Source organism: Passer montanus, unplaced genomic scaffold (genome assembly GCF_014805655.1).
Source record: "Passer montanus isolate IOZ18808 unplaced genomic scaffold, ASM1480565v1 scaffold80, whole genome shotgun sequence".
NCBI classification, from domain to species: domain Eukaryota; kingdom Metazoa; phylum Chordata; class Aves; order Passeriformes; family Passeridae; genus Passer; species Passer montanus.
In genome coordinates, this window is record NW_024373257.1 from 701150 (window position 1) to 722817 (window position 21668).

The following is a 21668-nucleotide window of genomic DNA, read 5'->3' on the forward strand; positions in this document are numbered from 1 at the left end:
AGCATTTCTCTCTATGAAACTTGTGGGAGAGAATTCACTCATAAGAAATACTGAAGGAACAACTAACTACCTGTACCTCAGGAGCAGTTCAAAATCTAACATTTCTTGTTGGTGAGGTGCAATAATGAAAAAAAACCCCAAATACAAGCAAATACACAACTCATGATATTTTGAATTTTTTTCTTTTTTAGAAGTCAGAGGGTTTACACTCAGATGAAATGTGTCTTTGCTGAGCAAGCTGAGCAAGATAAAACATGCCTAGAATTAGAACAAAAGAAACCAAGGCCTCAGTTTTGCACAAAACATTGTAGGAATGACGGACATTTTTGTTAAAAAGAAGATACAGGAAGAAGAAAGTTTAGGCTCTGAAAGCTAAATTAGAGAAAAGAGAAATGCCTCTGAGTATTCCAGGGCAGCAGGTAAGCTAGGCCTGTTGAAGTGGTTCAAGGCTGTCTGTAAAGTAAAGCATCAACACAGCCAAGTTATTTTATCATCACAGCATGGAATACAGCAAGAATGCACCCAGGCAATGCTTCTTAAACCATTTCCTCTGGTTTTCATCTTTGTGATGGTGAAAGACATTATGATGAAAATATTCATCTCATTCCTGATATACCCTGTGAGCATAAGGGGAGCTCTTCAGAGGGCAGGAGGAGGACAGGAGGAGCAGAACTTGGGAGAGGTGGCAGCAAAGGAGTTATTTCAACTGAGCATTAACCCTGGTTAATGGAGTCACAGGTGGCACTTTTCATTTCAAGCTTATTCCGTATTTCACAAATCTAATTCACTAAATGTGTAGTACAACCCCTGACATAAATAACTAGCTTTCTTTTTTTGCCTTAAAAAAAAAAAAAAAGAGAGACACTAGTTCTTTTATGTCCCAGACTAATGTGCTCTAATGTGTATTTCTAAGGGTTGGTGAGCTCCAATTTCCCTGTGAAGTTAATAGAAAGACATATTTAGCAGAGAAAAAAAAAGTTTTAGCAGTAGTTTGAGGTATATTAGACAACAATTCAAAGATTGAGGAAATCACTAGAGATTTGAGCTGTTGTGTTATGAATAAATTAGTCCCGAGTGGAAAATATTGTAACAAGCCCGGAAAAACAAAGAATGAAAGCGCTTACTAACAAGTCTTTCCATGGAAATGCATGCCAAGGGAGGGGAGGGTTGAAATGAAGAAAATTATGGGATGCCTGGTAGACAAATAGATGAAAAAAAGTTACTAAACTGTGTCACATCACAGAACACACCCTTTGATGAAGAGCCAGTGGAATACAAGAGCAGCCCAGCCCACAGAGCCTTTCAGATAGACTGCTTGCTGAAATTCTTGGAGCTCCCTTCTTCCCTTCTACCGTGGCTGATGACACAACAGCTGCTACAGCACAGAGCTCCTGCTAAATCACTGTGCTCTTGCCAGCCTGGCACCAGTCCTTAAACCTTCCACAGCAAATAATTATTATGCCTTACTCAAAGAATCCAGTATGATTTTTCAAACAGCAATGTCTGAATTAAATATAATGAAGTATGTCCTGTTGCTAAACTCAATTAATTATGTCTATATACTAAACTGTTTAAATGCAACCCTTGCAAAGGGTTGGTGCTCAGATCTCCCACCTAAGTTACTCACAAAAGAATACTTCAGCATTTTAGCCAGACAAGTTATTTTTCCATATTCCATGGCAAGACAGAATTACACTTGAAGAACATTTTTTCTTTTAAAGGATTTATTTTCACTTCCCTGTTTCCTGACTTCCTTTTTTTTTCTCTTTAACTGAAATACCATAATCACAATGGAGTGTGACATACTCTTACTTTAACATGAGGCACTGGTGCTGAGATCAACAAATAATATCTGAAAGAAATCAACAAATAATATCTGAAAGGAATGGTCACCATAGGAAGGAAAGGCATGGAAGCAAAACCACAAAGGAAGCTTGAAATGGAAGATGAAAATTATTCTAAATATTTCAGTAAGTAACTATTGGTGTGAGAGCAATAAGAATGGTTTTAGTTGTAAAAAAATATCACTAAATTGTTACAAGGAAAGAGAGTATTTGCCAATTATTACCAGAGTAATGAAAACTTCTCCAACTTCATAAACACCCAATTCTGTGCTGTGTCTAGACACGGCACTGTTTATGGTTAGAAATTCTACATGTTGGTACATAAAGAATGGAAAGGAAAGGAAAGGAAAGGAAAGGAAAGGAAAGGAAAGGAAAGGAAAGGAAAGGAAATTGAAATTAATCTCCACATTTCACACCCTTTAGCTGACTAACCAATACATTCCATCAACAAGGAATGACACCTTCTGATTAGATGAATGCAAGCTTGAGGGCTGAGATTTGAGGATATGGATTCTGACAGAGAACGAACCATACAAATGTATTCAGTTCTCACTTTTACAAAAAATGGCAAAGTTCTAGAAAATACATTTTCAGATTGCCAGTTCTTAAACAGAAGTTACTTAAGGTAAATAATCTAGTAACATAGTAAAAAAATTTAATTCCACAAGAGACCTTGAACTGTAAGAGAAAACAAACCAATCAAACAACCTAAAAAGACTCCTTACAGCTCTCTGAAAAGGATCCACACATTTTCAATGTGTCCTTTGATAATAAATTCTTGTGAAGAGGCATCAATGTTTTCCCTCTTAATATTTAGGATGAACAGAAAAGAGCCATCCCTATGAAGGTTTTGCAGACAGGAAGGAATGGTTTAAAGTAAAATTTGGAAAATATATCTATTGAGTAGAAAATAAAGTTCTAACATTTTCACAGAAGAAAAAAATATGGATCAGTCAGTCTGAAAGATTGCTATCAATGATTACATGATATTGCTGCATTTCTTTACCCCTTTTTAATGTCCTATGCATTTTTGAAGGGCTTTTTATTCCGCTTTGTTTTTTTTTAAGACTAAGGTGCTATGATGAAGTTGAGCATAGCATTTTTTAATATACTTAAGGAATACAATAAACACAATCATATTTAAGGGCAGTATCTGTCTGAGTCGTGTGATGTCAAAGAAACCACATGCTACACTACTTCATCCAGCCAGGAAAGACTTGACAGACAGAAGACAGTAATGCCAGCAAGATCACATAATATGTCTAAACCAGACCAAAGCAAACCTTCGGTCATTGTTTCCTCAAATTGCTTTTTAGCTTTAAATTCTTGCCACTGTTCAGGCATCCCTTCTTCCTTTCAGCAAAGAAGTTGGCAGAAGCCAGCTATTGTCTCTTGTGACAGCAGAACCAAGACTTAAACTCAGTTATAGGATTAGAGTCAGACTAGAGAAAATGAAGATAGGCATATTCCTTCTTAAACAATTATGAAATGTGGGTCAGTAAAGTGGGTGATAAGTGATCTTCATCATTTGACTCTGAACAATTCAGCTCTTTCCGATCCTTTCCTCCCCCGCTCCCAGACTGAACATGTTAAAATATATGACTGTATTTTTCATACAAATTCATAAAGTATTCGGTGTTACACAAAAACACTCACTTTGCCATTTTTCAAATTTCAAGGCATCCATCATACCACAAAGTATGGTTCTAATTCTAAGTAGTTTTATAAACCTAATAATTATATCACCTGAAACTTTCGTCCAAAATTAGATTCGGATTTTTATCCACATTACCACTCCTTGCTAACTCAGCCACTATCCTCCTGTTTTCCAACTACTATTTTAACTGTAGAGCACAAAGTTGGGTTTCATTTTAGTTTATGTATTTGGCAAAGAAATTCTACAGAGTTTCTAAAAACAGAATTTTCATTACCTGGAAGGGACTGTGGGGAGATTTCTTGAACTTCTGGTGTTTTGGATTCAGCAGGCCATAGTCCAGTTTCATTCTTAGCTAAAAGAACAGACATTAGAGAGTAATTACAAAGATATATCTGCTCTCTTTTACCACAGATTTATTTCTGTCCCACTTTAGTTTGACTAAGTAAGCCAACGTGGATAAATGTGGACAGTTGAGTACCTTCAGGACCCAATGAGCTTCCACTGCACAATCACTCCAAGCTATGTTAAACACATGCGCTTTTGGTTTTGTTCATTAAAAGATACTTTAAAAATAAAATTACTTAGGAATCATTATTTTTACAGTGCAAAATATTTTTCAGCATTTCTCATTTGTTTAGCACTTCTGCTTACCCAGTTTTTTCCTGGATGCTTGAGGTATGTCATCTATTGTCAGGAGAGGAGGAAGTTTCTGCTGACTTTCATTGAGGCCGGGAACAATAAGGTGCACTGCAGAGAAAGATGCATGCCATTAATTCCAGAAGTCATGAAAGCAAACAGTCTGCTCTCTGAGATATGTGAGTAACTACTACTGAACCACTGGGAGCTCAGTCTGAATATCTGGAAAATTATTTTCTTTTATTCTCTAATTATCTCTCCTATTTGGTGCTATTTCCCTTTTATACCACTCCTTCTATCACCACCATCTCATGATTTATCAGAGTTAGAAACCATTTGACACTGGAACACACAACTCTGGAATACTGCAGCATCACTGATAGATTCTGTCTGGTGGGCCAAGACTAACTAGACTGGGTTAGTATGTGTGGGTTTGACTCACATCAATACACTGAAACTCACACCAAAAAAACTTCAGCCAAAGTTACGCAGTCATAGAAAATATATAAAGGAATAAATAATTTATCCAGGAATAAATTGGTCACAAGGTACATGGTGCAGTGAGCCTTTCATGGAAATTTCAGGCAGACCAGTAGTTCACCACAGTGTATGACAGACTTTCCCCTGGTTTAGTGTTCTAAGCCAATATTGCATATTCTTATAGGTGAAACAAAAACATAAAACATGAAACTGAATGGCTTGGAGGGAAACAGTAATGCCCGAGATCTAACATCAAATTCTAATTGCAAGATTTCTGTAAGTTTAATATATCAGGTTTGTGACTGTAGATGTGATGTTACTGTGCTACCTTAAAAGCCCAGTAAGAACAATCCCTCATCTCAACAAGATCTTTGCCATAGAACTTCAATTGAAGTGTGAAAGAACTCCTTGGCTTAAACAGTGACAGTGTCTTCTTTTAAATACAATGACAATGAAATGATTCTACTTCACTAAAGAAACAACATTCTTGAACCATCTGTACCACCATAAAATGTAACAAATATTGTCTGCACCAGCTGTAAAATACCCTTTGATATGCAAGGAAAAACAATTAAGATCAGGAAAATTAAAAGCATTTGCACAATTCTAAGTTTCAACCGGGGGGTTAAGAGAAATAATAAAAATATCTTCTAGTCACCTAATATTGCTCCTGGGAGAGAAGAACTATCTGGTGCTTTTGACTGTGTCCGATTTTGAATAACTGTGGAGACAACACAGGGATATTAGAAGCTAATTAAAACAACAACAACAACAAAACTGAAATTGGAAGCAAAACCAAACCTGAAACAAACCTCAGCATTCTAAAACCCTTTCCTCAATATTTGCAGATGAGGATGCCATCTGCATCCTTAATCCTTTCTGTATTTACATTCAGTTTAAGAGACTGTAAACTCTGTTTCCTCTACATCGCCTCCTAATTGTGCATCTCTTTCTCCTGGCATATTAATTGTGGTGAAACTGACATTCTGTGCTTATGTTATTATAGGGCCAGCTGCAGGACATCCCAATGCCCTGACACTCATTTTAGTCTCAAGTTACTCTTGCAGAGTATAAAAATACATTTTTAAAAATGCACAAACTTACTTTGTTTGATTATTGTGACAGGGACCAATTTCTTATTATCACTCAGTATAATCTGAAAAAAGAGAAAAAATGGATAAAAGTAGTGCCTTGGGAGAACTGCCATAATAGTAATTGAACTGAGTAATAAAAATAGAGGGTTCTAATCCAATACCACGCCTGTCCCAAGTTAACACTGGATATGGCTCTGGCCCTGGTCCCTGATGGTTGTGCTATTGCTTCAGTTCCCACGGGCTAATGTTGTAATATCGCATTTTGATCTTTTTCTATCAGCTTGAGATGTTTTGCTCAATAAAACCAAAGTAGTTGACAGCTTAGGAAACCCCAATTCTTTTTTCTCTTAAGGATCTCTGGAGCACCCCCTGGGGAGTAGTCCAGAATGCTGAAGAAAAGCTAAAATTTAACTATAGCAAAACGTGTGAAACATATGCAATTACAATTTGGTCACAGGACACAAATGTACTCTCAGGAACACTATATTTAGAACATAGACTATTCCAGAACCAGGTGCACATTTGTAAACCATCAGCACTCTTGGGTGCATAGCCTGATTAAAGTAGATTAGCTCAGAAAAATTGTATTTAGTGGAGTTGTTTCCAAAGCACAAGTGGCCAGCCACCCACATGATTCTTACATTTTTATGCTAAATACTTGGACTCTTATACTGTTCATACCTCTTTGACCCAGACAACATCTTGCCTAAATGTGAATATCAAATTATACTAATACCATAAAAAAAAGAAGAAATACATGAATGGACCCCACAGTTAATAAAACAAAACAGTTGACAACAAAGATAAGAATTACGAACAAATTCTGAAAGCTTAATAATACACTCAAGTTATGAGAGAAGGTAGACTGTAATGTTAATGACATAAAAATGCTACATACATTAAAAGGGGATTGTTTTAGTTATACTTGAGTTACAAGAAAGAAAACTCCGACAATCATCTTCCATGCTAAATACATTCTGCTGAAATCAGAATCAGATAATGTTAATTTTGCACTTTATGACATCTGGCTTACTTCACGTGAAAGAACACTTAGTTGCATGAGAAGTCACATTTGATGACAAAGTGCTAGTCATTTACCCAAAGATAGCTATTTTTGTTCTATTCTAAATAAGTCTGAAAAGCTTTAAAAACAATGGTTGGGTACACATTAAACACATAAAAAAGTTTAAGAAGCTGGAAAAAAGGCCAATCTCCACAAGTGAGATGGACCTTTCCTTGGGGAAATGGATGAAGGCAACTTTATGGTTCCTGTCTGCTACCTAATAACAGTTTTGCATTGGTGTGAACATGGCTCAATCACTGTCATTATATGAAGATTAAAATAATCTTCCTTTTTTATTTTTCCTTTTTTACATTTCCATTTTGTTTTCTAGTGAAAAAATTATGTTACAGATGATCTGCTTTTGAAGTAGCCCTCCTATTCATGTGACTAACAAATGGGATGGAATGCATATATTAGAAGAAGGCATTCATTTTATTGCATTTCTCCTCAGCAGCCTTACAATCAAATACACAGCTCTGAAGTTGTAGTAAGTGCTTGTGTAACCTCTACTGTAGAACTTCTAATCATAATTTCTATCAGCCTTTTTTACTAGTAAACAGTTCTTATATTGACAAGAGCATTCTTTCTTTGTTGACTAATAATGGATGTCTACAATGATAACAATATAACAACTCCAAATACATTTAAATAAATTAAAAATGTAGGTTTTTTCTCAGGAATGAATAACTGAATGAAATCCACATTCTCCAGCTGCTATAATTGACTGCTCATCTGCACAAATCTGTAACTGCTGCACTTGAAATCTATCCATGCTGTCAAAGCTTTCTTCTCAGTTTCCACAAAGTGACTAATTTAGATAGTCCTAGTAATATTTACTACTTATACAAACTGTTTTGGAAATGTCAGCCCATCATCTGTAGGAATGGCACTATCAATCATATTTTTCAGATAGGGAATATAAAACATATAGGTATTACGAACATCAGTTATTTAAACAACTGCTGTCATCATGAAAGAAGATGGCAAATAATATATTCCTGATTTTCAGAGGAAAATGAGAGATGTAAATTATACCATAGGTCAGGCATCTCACTTCTTACCATATACATACAGCATATTCTTACAGGACTGCTAATCTCAAACATTTTATGAAACAGCACATGGTAACATTACCTTAAGAGGCTTGTTCTTTCTTTCTTTCTGTGTTGTATTGTGATACCTCAAAAAGCCAAAACTGACTGGCATGCACATAAGAGACTCCTCAAGGAGGAACCATGGTCAGACTGGACTAAATAAGGTTTGGAAGAGCAGGAATGTTTCTTTCTAGAGTTTAAAAAATGGTAGAAGCTAAGAGTCCTTTTTGGCTGGAAAACTGGGGAGGACCCCACCTTCCAGGCCAACATTATGAAACTAGAGGAACTTAACCAGAAAGAAGAGGAAATAAATTTCTACTGCATTTTTTTCCGCCCTACCACTAGTCATTGTTTATGAAGGGAAGAAGAATGACCATTTCTAGAACACCCCTTTTCTTCCAACCTCTCCTTGGTTGCTGCTCACACAGCCCTGGGAGCTTAGACAAACTTAAAGGAAGAAACTGCCAAAAGAAACAAAAGATGATATTTGACTGATGTTGAAAGGGCAGAATGACTAGATGGGTTGGTAACGTTTTTAATAAACAGCCTTTAAAAATGTCCTTACAGAGAAGAGTTAGGACCATGTTGATATGAGTCAGTTGTGTCTGTGGAACAAAATAAAGCACAAACAAACTTGGCCTAAATAACACTCATTCTGGCTTTGCATCAATGATCTGATCACACCACTGAAACATACCCCACCTAGTGCTGTGGAAACTGAAGGAACAATGTAAACTATCTGCTTTTTGCACCACTAAAGCAAGAATGATAAGAGGACATATAGAATAATCTATGGTACATTTTCATGATATTTCTATGGAGGGTGATAAAGCAGTCCTGCTCTGGAGCTGAGCCCTGTGAAGATCACAAAAAAGACTAGAGGTTGGCTCTAGTCCTCCTTTCATACTTGAGCCGCGCAAATATTTGGAGAACTGCTTTAGCTCATTTTCTCAGGACTTCTCCTGTATAAATAGATTCCCTACTTGCACAGAAGCAGCACAACAGTCAGGGTTCTGGCACACAGGGTTTGCTAAGTGGAGCAAAGGAACTCAGCTTGCACTCCATAGTCCAGGATGAACTCCCTCATCTGGGGCTGTGCAACTTTAAAGACACTCGTGGGACCAAGGGGAAGAACAGTTAAGTTGACTTCATCAGCATAATGAAATGAGCACCCTCCTGAATATCAAGTCAACTGGATTTATACTAGTCACAAATAAAACCTTTTCTTGTGAACTCAAGACATATTTCCAATAAGCATTCCACTGATCTAACTCTGTATGTAATGCAATTATTGAAGTATTACTGCCCTAAATGAATGGACACGGACTCAAGTTGCAGTGGGGAGGTTTAGATCAGATATTAGGAAAATTTATTTTCACAGAAAGGGGTGTCAAGCATTGGAAATGACTGCCCAGGAACCATCGTGCCTGGAAGTGTTAAAAAATACATGGATACAGCACTTGAGGACATGATTTAACGATAAACATGGTGGTGGTGCTGGGTTAGCAGTTGGACTTGAGAAACTTGAAGATCTTTTCTAACCTCATGATTCTATGATTCTGTGCATACCTAATTATTCCTAGAAGAAAATTTTTTCAATGAATTTTGATTTGATTCCTGAAGGAATTCCAGGTCTGATAATTACAGACTATTTATAATATTCCGAAATATTAAAAACAAACAATGAGAAAGCATGCATTACCACTTCCTACCATGAAAACATTTGGAAAATCTCAGACAGAAGAGAATTGTGAAGAATGGGCTATTCTTTTGTAATAATTAATACTCATGAGTTAACCCTCATCCCAGTAAGAGGGATTTCTGCAACTTTTCTTGGGAAGTTATCCCAAGAACTAGGGATAGTAGGTTACTCAGGGAGAGTAACCCAAAAAGAAGCAGACAAAAAAAATCCTCCAGAAGATTAGGTGCTGAAAATTGCACTTAGATGAAAAAATAAGGAAAGGAAATATAAATGAACCAAATTTAATCTCATAGTAGAACTGGTAATGCACAGAATCTATGACTTAAATGTCTATTTTTCACTGTATTAAAACCCACTAGCTGGTTTGATTTAGAGAGCCTTCATTTATGCTTCAGGTCATTGAAGAAAAAAAAAATCTGGGTACATGAATCCATAAACAAATTAAATCCATCCATCCATGCTTGTTTGAGAATGTTTATGGAAAATGTCAAGTGAAGGGAAAAAAAATCTTTATTTATAAAAATCAATTTTTTTAAATGAAATGGTAAAAATTCTACCATGCCACATAAAAGGATTTAATGGACAGCCTAGCAAACTTAATTAAATTGCCCTTTCCAGCTTCCTCTGGTTCTGCAAACACTTGCTTCACATATGGGAACTATCAGTGAATTCAGTGGGATGACTAATTTAGAAGACCTGAGTATATACACAATTACTCTATAAAATCACATTACCAAGTTATCCCAAAGTTAACTGATCACAACAAATATCACAGTTTAACAAACCTGACTACTACAAAGGAATAAGCAACTTCTAGATTTTGAAGATACAAATGGAAACCATCAGATATATCTTGGATAGGTTGGAATAAGTGTATGTAATCAGCTCAGTTACAGTTCTCAATTATTTTGTCCATCAACACATTGAAATATTTTCCATACAGTGCATTTAACAGATTGTTTTCTATATTGGCAGTTGGTGGCCTTGATAATTTCTTTCTCATTGAACAATAACAGAGAATAAAAAAATTGATCATATGAAACATGCATCAGGTAAAAAAAGAGACTGTTTTGCATACCTGTGTTTGGGAATTGGGTACCAACTTATACATATTCTGGAGTTGTCCATTTACTTTTTTACCTGTTTTGACAGAAAGAAAAATAAATTCACAGAATTAATTTTTTGTTTTGTCCAAAGGAAAGCAAACCAAGTTTATTCACCTTTTATTTGTCAGCTCAGAAAGTTAGAAGTCTTTATTAAAAACCTGTATAAAAACACATAATGGAAAATTTTTATTGTCCTGTGTCTCGAGATCCGTTAATACATCTTCAAGGCCTTCTCTTCACATTTTGACAGCAAGGAAATTAAATGTATTCTTCTTGTTTTGTTTATGGTTTTGTTTGTCTCAGTGTATCAACAAGACCCCAGATTTAAACTCTGATTTTTTTCTCTTAAGTTTTCCTCTTAGTTTCTAAGTATTAGAAGTTTCTTGTGATGCAGCTGTTAAGTCAAGAAACAGTCTTGTTCAGCACCTACTCTATTCTAGCATGCTGCTTCAAACTTTCTCTGTATCTTCCACTTTTACACTTTTCTGCTGCCCTTCCAACAATGGATGTGCAAACAAGAGCCAAGCTACATGTTATCATATTTTTTTCGAATTCCATCCAAAACAGATGAGAAGTAGAAAAAAAAATTCAACTCTAAAAAAATATCAATTGAGAAACATTTAAGATGGAAACAAGTCTTTCAAAGTACTTGATACTTCTAAATAACAGGACTTACTATTGGCCTAAATTCAAGGGAAAAGTGACAGAAGTTTCTCAATGACTTCATGAGAAAATCATGGCAAGACGGTCTGAAATAAGCTACTTTAATCTCTTCTGAAAAAAATCAGTTAAATAAATGTTGAACTTTTGCCATGTCTTTCATGTGTTTTCAAATAATGAATTAAAAGCAGATTCTCTTCCCAACCCCTCCCAACATGTTTAGTATATAACAAAATTTCGGCCTGTGGATTCAACAAATCCAGGAACATGTAAAAGAACTTTCAGTTTCTAGTAACTGATATATTCTTCAGTGGCAAAAAGAACATTTACAGTGAAGGATATTTGGTTTAGGTTGAGATGCTTCTCCTATATGAGAAGAACTTGATACAAACCAAGAAATTAGCACAGAAAATAAGTGTCTGTTTTGTTGATTGATAATCTTTACAGGCATCTGGCTGCACATTTATTATAAATATACACTCTCTGTTTGCTGCCCACATTTTCTGTATCTACCTGCTATATACTAAAAATATGAAAGGTTTGAATTTGAAAGTGCTGACAATTTTCCCATTATAAGATTCTTTATCAGTAGACCAGAATGTAGACATGCAGGGTAATTACAAACTCCTGGGACTTAGCTGCTGCAGAAGCATCCACTGAATACACAAGTCTACACTGCAGAAAAAAAGAAATCTTATGTAAATAGAATATGAACTCTTAGAAGAAGTAATCTTTCAACCAAACTCAATGGGTCTCCATAAACCTACAAGAACAATTTTCCTGACCTATTAAAAATGTAAAATGTCTGTAAGAAACAGCAGTTGGAAATACATTCTATAGAAAGATAAAATGTGGTCATGTTTTCATCAGTCTTGAACAAGTAATAAACTATAAACATTTTGCACTCATCACTCTCTCTTATTCTAAGTGTTGAAATATCATCACTTGTTCTACAGATGACTTTAAGATGTTTGAAATGTAGAAAAAACCCAGAAAAAAAAAACCACTTGGTAAGATATCTGTAAGGCTGCAAAGCAGAGCTTTTTGTGAATCAGGTATAGGAAAAGGCTACCGCTATTATCCTCTTTAAACTATGGAATAGCAATGGCATTATTCTGGACAGCTAAAACACTGGGCAGGTGCTTCAAAGTTACAGCTTTGTACTTTATAATTAAGGCCAACAAAGCACTTTATTAGGCAGTGTAAAGGTTTTACCAGTGTTATAAGCCACCATACTGCTCCCCTCCTTTATCCTCAAGTATATCGAGCTCTGTAACTCACCTAGAAATCAAAACTGAAGTACAAATTAAATTTCAGATGGAAATCTCATATGAATAAGGGTCTCTAATGAGAATTCTCATTCTTTATATTTTGAGTCAAACTGAAAATACTAAGCATAAGATTTTCCAGCATCTTCTGAGCAACATCATGTTTCAAAATACTTTTATGCAAATACTTGAGGAAAATAAATCAAAATGGATAATCTGTTAAGTCCTGTCTTCTTCTCATTACAAGGAGGAAAACTCTACTGATACCTATTTCCTCTACTGGTATGAGTGACTCTTTCAGCATTACATGATTTCACAAGAGTTAATATGACATCATTTTTTCCTGCATTGTCTTGGTCTTTCAGAGGAGAACCTTAAAATATGAATGGCAGACAGCCAGAGGTGTTATACACTGCTCCATGAAAAAAAAAAAGCATACATGACACTGCATGCTTCAGACATGATCCATATAATACTTTGACTGTAAATTAGCTTCAAATTCATCTTTTGAGTGGAGTCATAAAGGGTCCATTGAGGCAGGACAGGCCCTGTCTAGCCTGAAGACCTTCAGCTTCAATGTAAATGCAGGTGTAAAAGAAGATACAAATAATGCTAATAATTTCCATCACTCATGATGGAAAAGAAATTCAATGGATTAGTTGGATGATGGTTGATGGATTAGTTCATTACTTGATCATCTAATTATTCATGGACTAAAAAACCTTAGAATCCAGAAAGAAGTGTAAATATTCCTACTCAACACTTGATGTGTATCTGTACTAAACACCTCTAGAATTCTATCAACCTGCAGCAGATCCTCCGTTTGCAATGACAAGAGAACACCTTTCAGAAGACTAGGTGGCAGCTTTTCAAAACCAAAATATTTCTAGTTTCAGCAATTCTTAAGAGAATTTTTAGGGGTATAATGGATGGCATTTAAACAATAAAAACTTGATCAGTGCCTTACTCTAATTAATACCATAATAGAGGAAAAATACTGTCAAAATCAGCAGCTCTTTGACTAACTATTGTCAAATACTTACTAGAGAGAACTGTCTTATGATTCAAAGTCTTGCTCCAAATACTATCCTCTGCATTGTCTTTAACTCCAAATTCATAAGGTGTGTTTGGCTTCAGATTGTCAATCACTGTCTCTGTAGCTGGGCAGAGCTGAAAAACCCATTTCTTGTCTTTACCTTTTTCTCTGTAGCGAACTGTATAGAACCTGCTCGGGGGAAAAAAAAAGAGTCTATGCAAAGGAATTCATGACAACATCTTTTGTGAGAAAATTAATAATAATAATAATAATAATAATAATAATAATAATAATAATAAATGTTCTATTGTTCTTGTTCTTTCTGCCTCTTTATGGTCACCAAATATCAGAATAGCCAGATCTATTCCACATATATGTACCCCATCATATAGACCATGACATTAGGAATATTGTACAAAGAGCAAAAGGACAGACTCCTTATTCAAAAACACCCATTGTACGTGAGGTTTTAACCACAAAGTGTAAGCTCATTGTCCAAGCAGTTCCTGCAATTCCGACATATGCCAGAACCAGTCAATTGCATCATGAGTCTGCTAGTCAAGAAGCCTGTACTGATTTCTCAAAATCATCTATATCCATCCAGTGAAAGGTGTTCCCTTCAAAATTAGTCCAAAACCATTCTCCAGGGAAGACCAGTAATATCTGTTGTTTGCTTAATACATTCCTCATTCAGAGATCCCATTATGTATTGCCCCCACTTCAAACAAAAAAATAAACCGAGACATTACTTCCAGCAGTTTAAAACATGTTGAATGCTAACAGATTGTGAAACTAGGAAACATTTCTACAGAAATTGCCCAATTCTGGCAAGGAGCACCACCCTGAAAAAGTATGACTGCAATGTTAACCAATCAAAAAAAGGTAGTGGAAATGGTGAGAGCTTCAGCGCAAGAACTCCCCTGCTGAAATAGTCTCATTTTCAATATACGTGCTGAATCACCACCAAAATGCAATGGATGTTTATTTTCTTGGAAAAGCAAATCTCAGAGTGATTTGGCCACTTTTAATCCAAGTATTACTGAAAATTGTTACACATAACATAAGTAACTCATGGGATGAATTCAGTCCAATTATATTTTGCCGCACTTAATGCTTGCAAATCAAGGTTGTGAGATTTATTACAGGCATTATACAGACAATTACATAGAGACAAAGGAATCTCTTCCTTAAAAAAAACCAAACCAACCAAAAAAAGGTTTCTAAACTGAAACTGAAAAAGTTTCAAGTCCAGACTAAAATTACTTAGTGGATCAAACCTAATACAGTCAATTAATAAAGCTTCTTCTGCTGAAGTTACAGAAGAGTCCTTTCAGAGTACAGTTTACATGAAATGCGACTGTTGAGTTGACAGAAATTCCTACTTCACTATTAAAACACGACCTAAGACAAGGAAAGTGTCACTCCTGGAAGATATTGCCATACATAATGGTTCACTTTGTTTACATATTTTATCTCATAACTGTCAAATTGGTTTTCTTGGCACCAAAAATATAGATTCTCCTGGTAAACCAGGAGCTACAATTCAGCTCATTCAGGTACTTCACCAGGTTCCAAGATCAATATTTGTGTTGACTCACATAACTTCATTAACTGTACTACTTTGTGTTCAAAAGAAGATATAGTCTAACTTAAAACTTGAAAAGGAAAAAAAAAAAACCCAAAAAAACCAAACTAGTGAGGAAAAAAAAAACAGTAAGTGAAAAAAAGACTGACAAGTAGTCAATATTCTCTCCCAGTTCCAGGACTGCCAAGAAATAATCTGCCTCCTTACTTCTGTGGGCTGTGATCTAATCAAATGTCAGATGGACCTAATTGTCAGTTAAACTGACAAAGAACATTTTAAACAATCAATTATTGGCAAAATTAAAAGAAGGAAAAATTCTTCTCCTTTATGTTCTTAATCTATTTGTATGTGGTCACAGAGACATTAACCAACAGGAAAAACTTATTTGAAATGCCTGTCACTGTCTTGCAAAGGATGTAACTTTAATAAACAAATTCAGTCTTCAACACAAATGACTCTTACTGGACCCCATACAGTCTTTTGGTGGGGGATTTGGAATAAGTATAGACAGACATTAGATGTGAATTCAAGTGGAAATAGTCACCTTTTCCCCTTGCCTGAAAGAGAAATTTTCATTGGTTTTCATCGTTATCCTCACCTTGTCCTACCTATTTTAATCCAATGGGATAGAAATAAAGTGTTTGCATGTGATGGAAAAAAGAGAGTATACTGTTTCAGTTCAGTTATTGAACAATCTAAAAGAACAGCTGCATCAGAAATGGGGAGAAAACAAACCACTAAAAACTTGTTGATAACAAATAAGCTTTTAAGTGGCTGTCCCCTCTTGCTTGTAGTGGACAAAATGTTCTACTTTTTAATGCTGTCTCCACACCCAGAATATTCTTCACTCTAATATAAATTAAAATACTAAGAACACATGCACAACCAGGAAAAGGCCCCATCTTTGACTTAAATTCAAGACTATTATAAAATCTGAAAAGAATATTTTTATAATTGTGCCGAACTATGCCATTAGAAGGAAAGAGAAACATAGAGCACAGAATAAATGTGCTCTCAACTCCAAAATTTCCAAGCCTATAAAAACTTCACTAAGGGTATAATTATTTCAGAGGAAACTTGCCATAGTGAGTACTAAAAACACTGACTCTGATGACAGAATTTCCTCAACCATTTCAATAAAAAGCAATAAAAATGAAGTTCCATTTAAGAGTTTGCAGGTCACAATCATTTGACTATTAACAATATCTAAATATCTACATGTGCTTTTGGGGTAATGTAATCATTTGTTTATAGAGTAAAAATTCAGAAATGCCAAGTTTTGTCATCAAAGAACAACAACTCATTGTTAAACCAGACCAAAAAACTGCCAAATAAATGCAATTTCAGTGTCTGCCTGAGAACACTGTACTGATTGAATACTGTTGTAATTTCAATTTCTCCCTTTTTCAAACCTTTCTTTCATCAAAAATACAATATCAAACAGTCAACACATATAATTGAAGACATGAATAAGCAGTAAGATCCAGTCACCACTCACATCTATCAATCCCCTTGTGGCAGTGACATACATGCACAAAATGAGTGCAGCTGGCTGAACTGGAAACATTCAGCAAAACATCTTCATAGATTCCCTCCAGAACAACATAAGGCAGTTGAAAGCACTGAAAGAGAGTGCTTAAAGGGAAAGCTACGCTACATGTTTCTCGAATAAAACACTTTCCATTATCTCTGTGAGGTAAGAAAAGGAAAAATCGATTGCTCACCACAGGGTCCTAGCAGCTAATACACTGTGGAATGCTCCTGGGAAAGCTATTCCCACCTGTGAATACTGGTTTGATGTTTCAGCAAGGAGATGGCACACCCAGCTACTCTTGGTGAGAAATTATTTCAATCTAGATTCTCAGCAGGTATAAGACCCAACAATATTTAACTTAATTTAACATTTCATTTTGATTAATTGATTTGTTATGTGTTTCGGTCGGGGGACAGACCTAACAATATTTAACTTAATATACCATTTCATTTTGATTAATTGATTTGTTATGTGTTTCGGTGGGGGGACATTTTATCAGAAAAATGTTTATTGAATACTATTTTATTTATATTTACAACAAATATTAATCAAATTATTGCAGGGGTTACTCTGTTTCTTTGCCAGCTAGCACTCTATAAAACATTAGAGCTCTTTTGTCAAACTCCATAAAAGTTAGTACCTCCCTCTCTCCCACTAATAGGCAATGCTTCACTCATTTGAAGATAACCACCAATTAGACCACTCTAGGAACTGTAGAAAAACGTTTTTACTAGACATCTAAAACTCCAACAATTTAAAACAAAAGGTGTTATAAGCAAGTGAGAGGTTTTGTTGCACTCAGAAATAATCTCTGTAATAATGAGGGAAAAAAACCACCCCAAAATTTGCCACAGCAGAGGAATAAAGAGCCTACATTCATTAAGAACCTCTCTCCATACACATTTGCACAAAATCATAGAATGTTTAGTGTCTACATTCTTGAAACTCTGTGTCTTTGATGATGTTTTTTACTTTGCTTGCCTCTACATAAGACGTACACAAAATGTGATGGCAGAAATAAAATAAGTAAGACCAAGTTAATAATTTAAAGGAAGCCACAAGAGCACAAGATTACTCATAGGCTAACCACTGTAGTGATTACTGTAGCTGCAGTCAATGCAAAAGACTCAGCCTGACACAGAAGGTTGTTTCTCCTCCTCTATGTTCAGCTTATGATGTTTGTTTTCATAACAAGGCAGTGCTCAGTTTAGAGACAGCCTTTTTGTTGCACTAGAAATCAAAATTTTAAAAAATGACCATTTTAAAGAAAGAACACAGAGGGTTTTTGCTTTTGAGATGAAGCAAATCTTATTCACTGTTAAAAGAAGTAGAATTCTAGGATGGATAGGCAAGACATTAAGTTTTCATCTATCAGTGTGAATGATACTGTTTTGCCAAGAATTCCAGTGTCATTTTTCGATTTTTTAACCAAATCTCATTTCAGCCAGATTCCCAGAACATGCTTGCACGATCAAATATTCAGACACAAACAATTAGATACTGGAAATCTTGTAAGGCAGATGGTTTTGTGAGATTTCAAGACTAGGTCAGTTTGTATAAATATCATGGATTTATTTGGAACCAGGTCCCAACCAAAACTCCAAACAATTTAATCATGACTATTTTAGTCACACATAACACTAAACAAACAATTAAGCCTTGGAGATATAAGAACATTCCAACTCTGTGATTTTGTGTTGCCAGAGACAATAGATTATAAAGCTTTTTTCTTTTTTTTTTTGTTCATAGAAATGTAATCAGAATTTTTTAAAAGAGATTATCAGCATAGCAGGTATTTATTTATTTATAATTAGACTTAATTAGAAGTGCAGCATCCATTAATATTAGAAAGCAATAAAAGAAATTGTTTGAACAATGATTTCTCATACACTGAATGTTGCACAAATTGACCCACGAAGTTGACTGTATTGTTTCCTTTTTTACTGCTAAGTTTACTTTAAAGTAACAGACACTGGAATGCATAAAAAATTGAAAGAACAATTTTTTCAATTTTTTCAAAGAACAATACCAGTGACAGTTACCAGCTAGGTTTGCAAAGCATTTTCTAATTTAGTTTTGACTCTTACATGATCACTAAAATTCACTTCTTCTACTTAAAACTTTTAGTAGAATGACTGAAATAAAGAGTGAGAGGTTCTGAAAAAGGAGAGACTGAACAACAACAAATAATTCCAGTTTAAACAAGCTTTTAGCATGTACTCCCACAGCAGCAACTCAAAAACATCTGAAACTCAAGGAGTGTATTTGCTGCTGTATATTTTCCTTTAAGAAATTCTGCTATGTTTAAAATACATTTTGTATGACACTTGCAACACAAAGTATGATTTAGTTGGCAGCTGCATAATGACAGTTTGTAAATAGGCACAGGAGAAGATATGTACATTTCTTTCTGAATTTCAGATTTTAAAAACACTACTTCTACATACTATACAACGAAAAGACTGTTTGGACTCATCCCTGATTTTCCTTTACTGTTTTCCTTGCATTTTTTTTTAAAGCATCAGATAAAAACAAAATAAAACACAAAACCTCTGCTACTTGCAAGTATGACATTAGGACATTTAAATCACAGGTAAATAAATTAAAACAATGCCAATGTGAAATTGTCATAGCATTTAACTTAAAAAAGACATACCTTCAGGTTTTAAATTCTTATTTTTGCATATATCTGAAAGTGTGTTTGTTTTTCTACACAATCCATTCAATTGAATATTATATTTTACTGCAAGTATAAATTCTGATTTAATCTAACATGAAAAAAAAAGGGTTTTGTTCCATCCCCTGACTTTTCTTCCTAAAGAATTGAAAGTTGAAGTCCATCTTTTTTGACCCCCAGCTACAGAGGTGTTCTAATCAAAGCAAAGAAAGAAAAATCTACAGAGTATTCTCTCTTTTTCAGATCTGAATGGAGACTAAATGAAGCCCCAGTACTTTTATTTTGACTTTTACTTTTATTTCACTAATATTTGTCTGAACACAGCTATGCAGAGAGGAAACAAACCTCTTACTCTTTTGGAAATAATAAAAAGAGGAACTGAACATGGCTGTGCAGCAGGATATTGTGACTTTGCCATCTTCCCTCATCAACTGCCTTCCACTCATTTCAGAAAGCAGAGGATGCTGAGAAAGGTTCCACCAACTGTGCTTCCTGGTGTTATGTAGTTTTCATCAGTTACATAAAACTAATCACTTGAGTTTTTTTATTTCAATTTTTTTTGTTTATTTTAGATTCTAGTGCTAAGCGTCTGAGAGATAATAGTCACTTCAAGAATGCTTCAAAATTTCACCTTCCATTTTTGGTCCACAAAAATGGCAGTGAATATTTTTGTTTCAACAAGGGATTAGCATTTGGGGTTATCTTGAAGGAAATATGTAGCACTCCTTTGGCTTATGCTCTTAATCTCTAGGGAGTTAAGCCAAAATAATGATTTGTTGAAAAATGTCACAGTAAATTTTTTTCATCAGTGTTTCTTAAAAATCTCATAGATACAGAAGACCACTATGTTCCCTGAAGAAGCAAGCAGCAATTTCACTGAATCAGTAAAAGATATTCTCTTTGAGATTTCTTTGAGACTCTCTTTGAGAATATGGCACCTCTTATTCCAAATTCATTAGCTCACAAAACCAGATCTTCCAAGGAATATCCCACTGAGGTCAAACTTGCACTAGAGAAAATCTTGGCCAGCAAAACTGTGCTATTCCATGTGGTTTCTATCTTCTGACTCAGTAACACATTGAAATAATGCAACATTTTATTATGCAACTGTTGTACAAAAACCTAACATACACATGGAGATGGTAAAATCTGAGGCTGAGAACAGTGACTCCATTTCAGGTCATTGAGAGTTACAAATTTAAACCTTGGTGGGACATTGACTGACAGAACTGAGTTAAGAGGTCCTGACTGCTATGTACTGTCAATGCCAAAGGTTAGAGTTCAGCCACTAACAGCAGTCTTGAGGATGATTAACAGTCACAGTAAGGAGAATATGCCAGATGAAAAAGCATCAAGCCAGGTACACTGCCCCTGAAATTTTGGTGAATCTGTTACTGGCTTTTTAAGTCTTGTACTTTTATCACAACACAAACTTGCTAAGAATGGGCTGCTTCCTATTTTTTTTCTTATTGTATATTATGAAGTCATTCAAATTATTATAATAAATTAATAGTTTTTCTTCTACACACTGACTTGAAATATATATGGATCTAATCTCTCTTAGAATTCTAGATATACACACCATGTATGTCTACATGTCATGGTCACATGGACAACTGTTCTTATAATTTATACAAATCATCTCGCAAGCACTTTGGTCCAGTAAAGGTAAAATTAATAAGAGTACCACTTAAGTGACTTTTTTCTTCATTAACTTCCTTGTAATGCTTGATTGAAAAACAGAAATCTGGTTATAAGTATATACCTAACTTTCATAAGATCATTTGTAACGTGATATAAATATTTTTAAACTATCTACTCCTGTCTGCCAATATTCCACTGAAATGTGCACTTTAATTCCTGAGAGGAGGAATACCTCAGAATGTATTCTAAGCATAGCAAAACACTAGTAGCACACTGTCCTAACTGAAAAACTATATTAAAAACTTTGTTCCAACTTTGAGTCAAGGAATGCCCAAAAAGAAAATTCAGCTACTGAGGAGAAAACAGAGAACTGATGAAGGCATGGTGGTGGATACCATTTGCCTGGAATTTGCAGGTGCATTAATATAGGATATAGGCTTCTCCTGAAGTGTTCTTCATTCCCACTGCACAATGGCTGCTGCAACACTGGTGCTGACACATCACATAAAGAAAAATTCCTTGGTAAAAACTGTGCTAAAACCACTATGTTGGAACACTCTACAAGTTCATCCAAGATCAGCGCATTTC

General features: G+C 35.1%; 1 protein-coding gene across 5 annotated transcripts in view; it reads right to left on the reverse strand.

Moving 5' to 3' along the window:
• The window catches only part of LOC120513356 (ABI family member 3 binding protein), a 139883-nt gene that overhangs the window by 85672 nt on the left and 32543 nt on the right, over positions 1 to 21668 (reverse strand). For all 5 annotated transcript variants that reach the window (XM_039732700.1, XM_039732699.1, XM_039732698.1 and 2 more), the window contains exons 5-10: positions 13648 to 13829; positions 10649 to 10710; positions 5722 to 5773; positions 5276 to 5338; positions 4153 to 4248; positions 3776 to 3853 (exon numbers count right to left, since the gene is read on the reverse strand). In XM_039732700.1, the coding sequence (XP_039588634.1) occupies positions 3776 to 3853; positions 4153 to 4248; positions 5276 to 5338; positions 5722 to 5773; positions 10649 to 10710; positions 13648 to 13829 (533 nt within the window). The remainder of the gene's footprint in view (positions 1 to 3775; positions 3854 to 4152; positions 4249 to 5275; positions 5339 to 5721; positions 5774 to 10648; positions 10711 to 13647; positions 13830 to 21668) is intronic.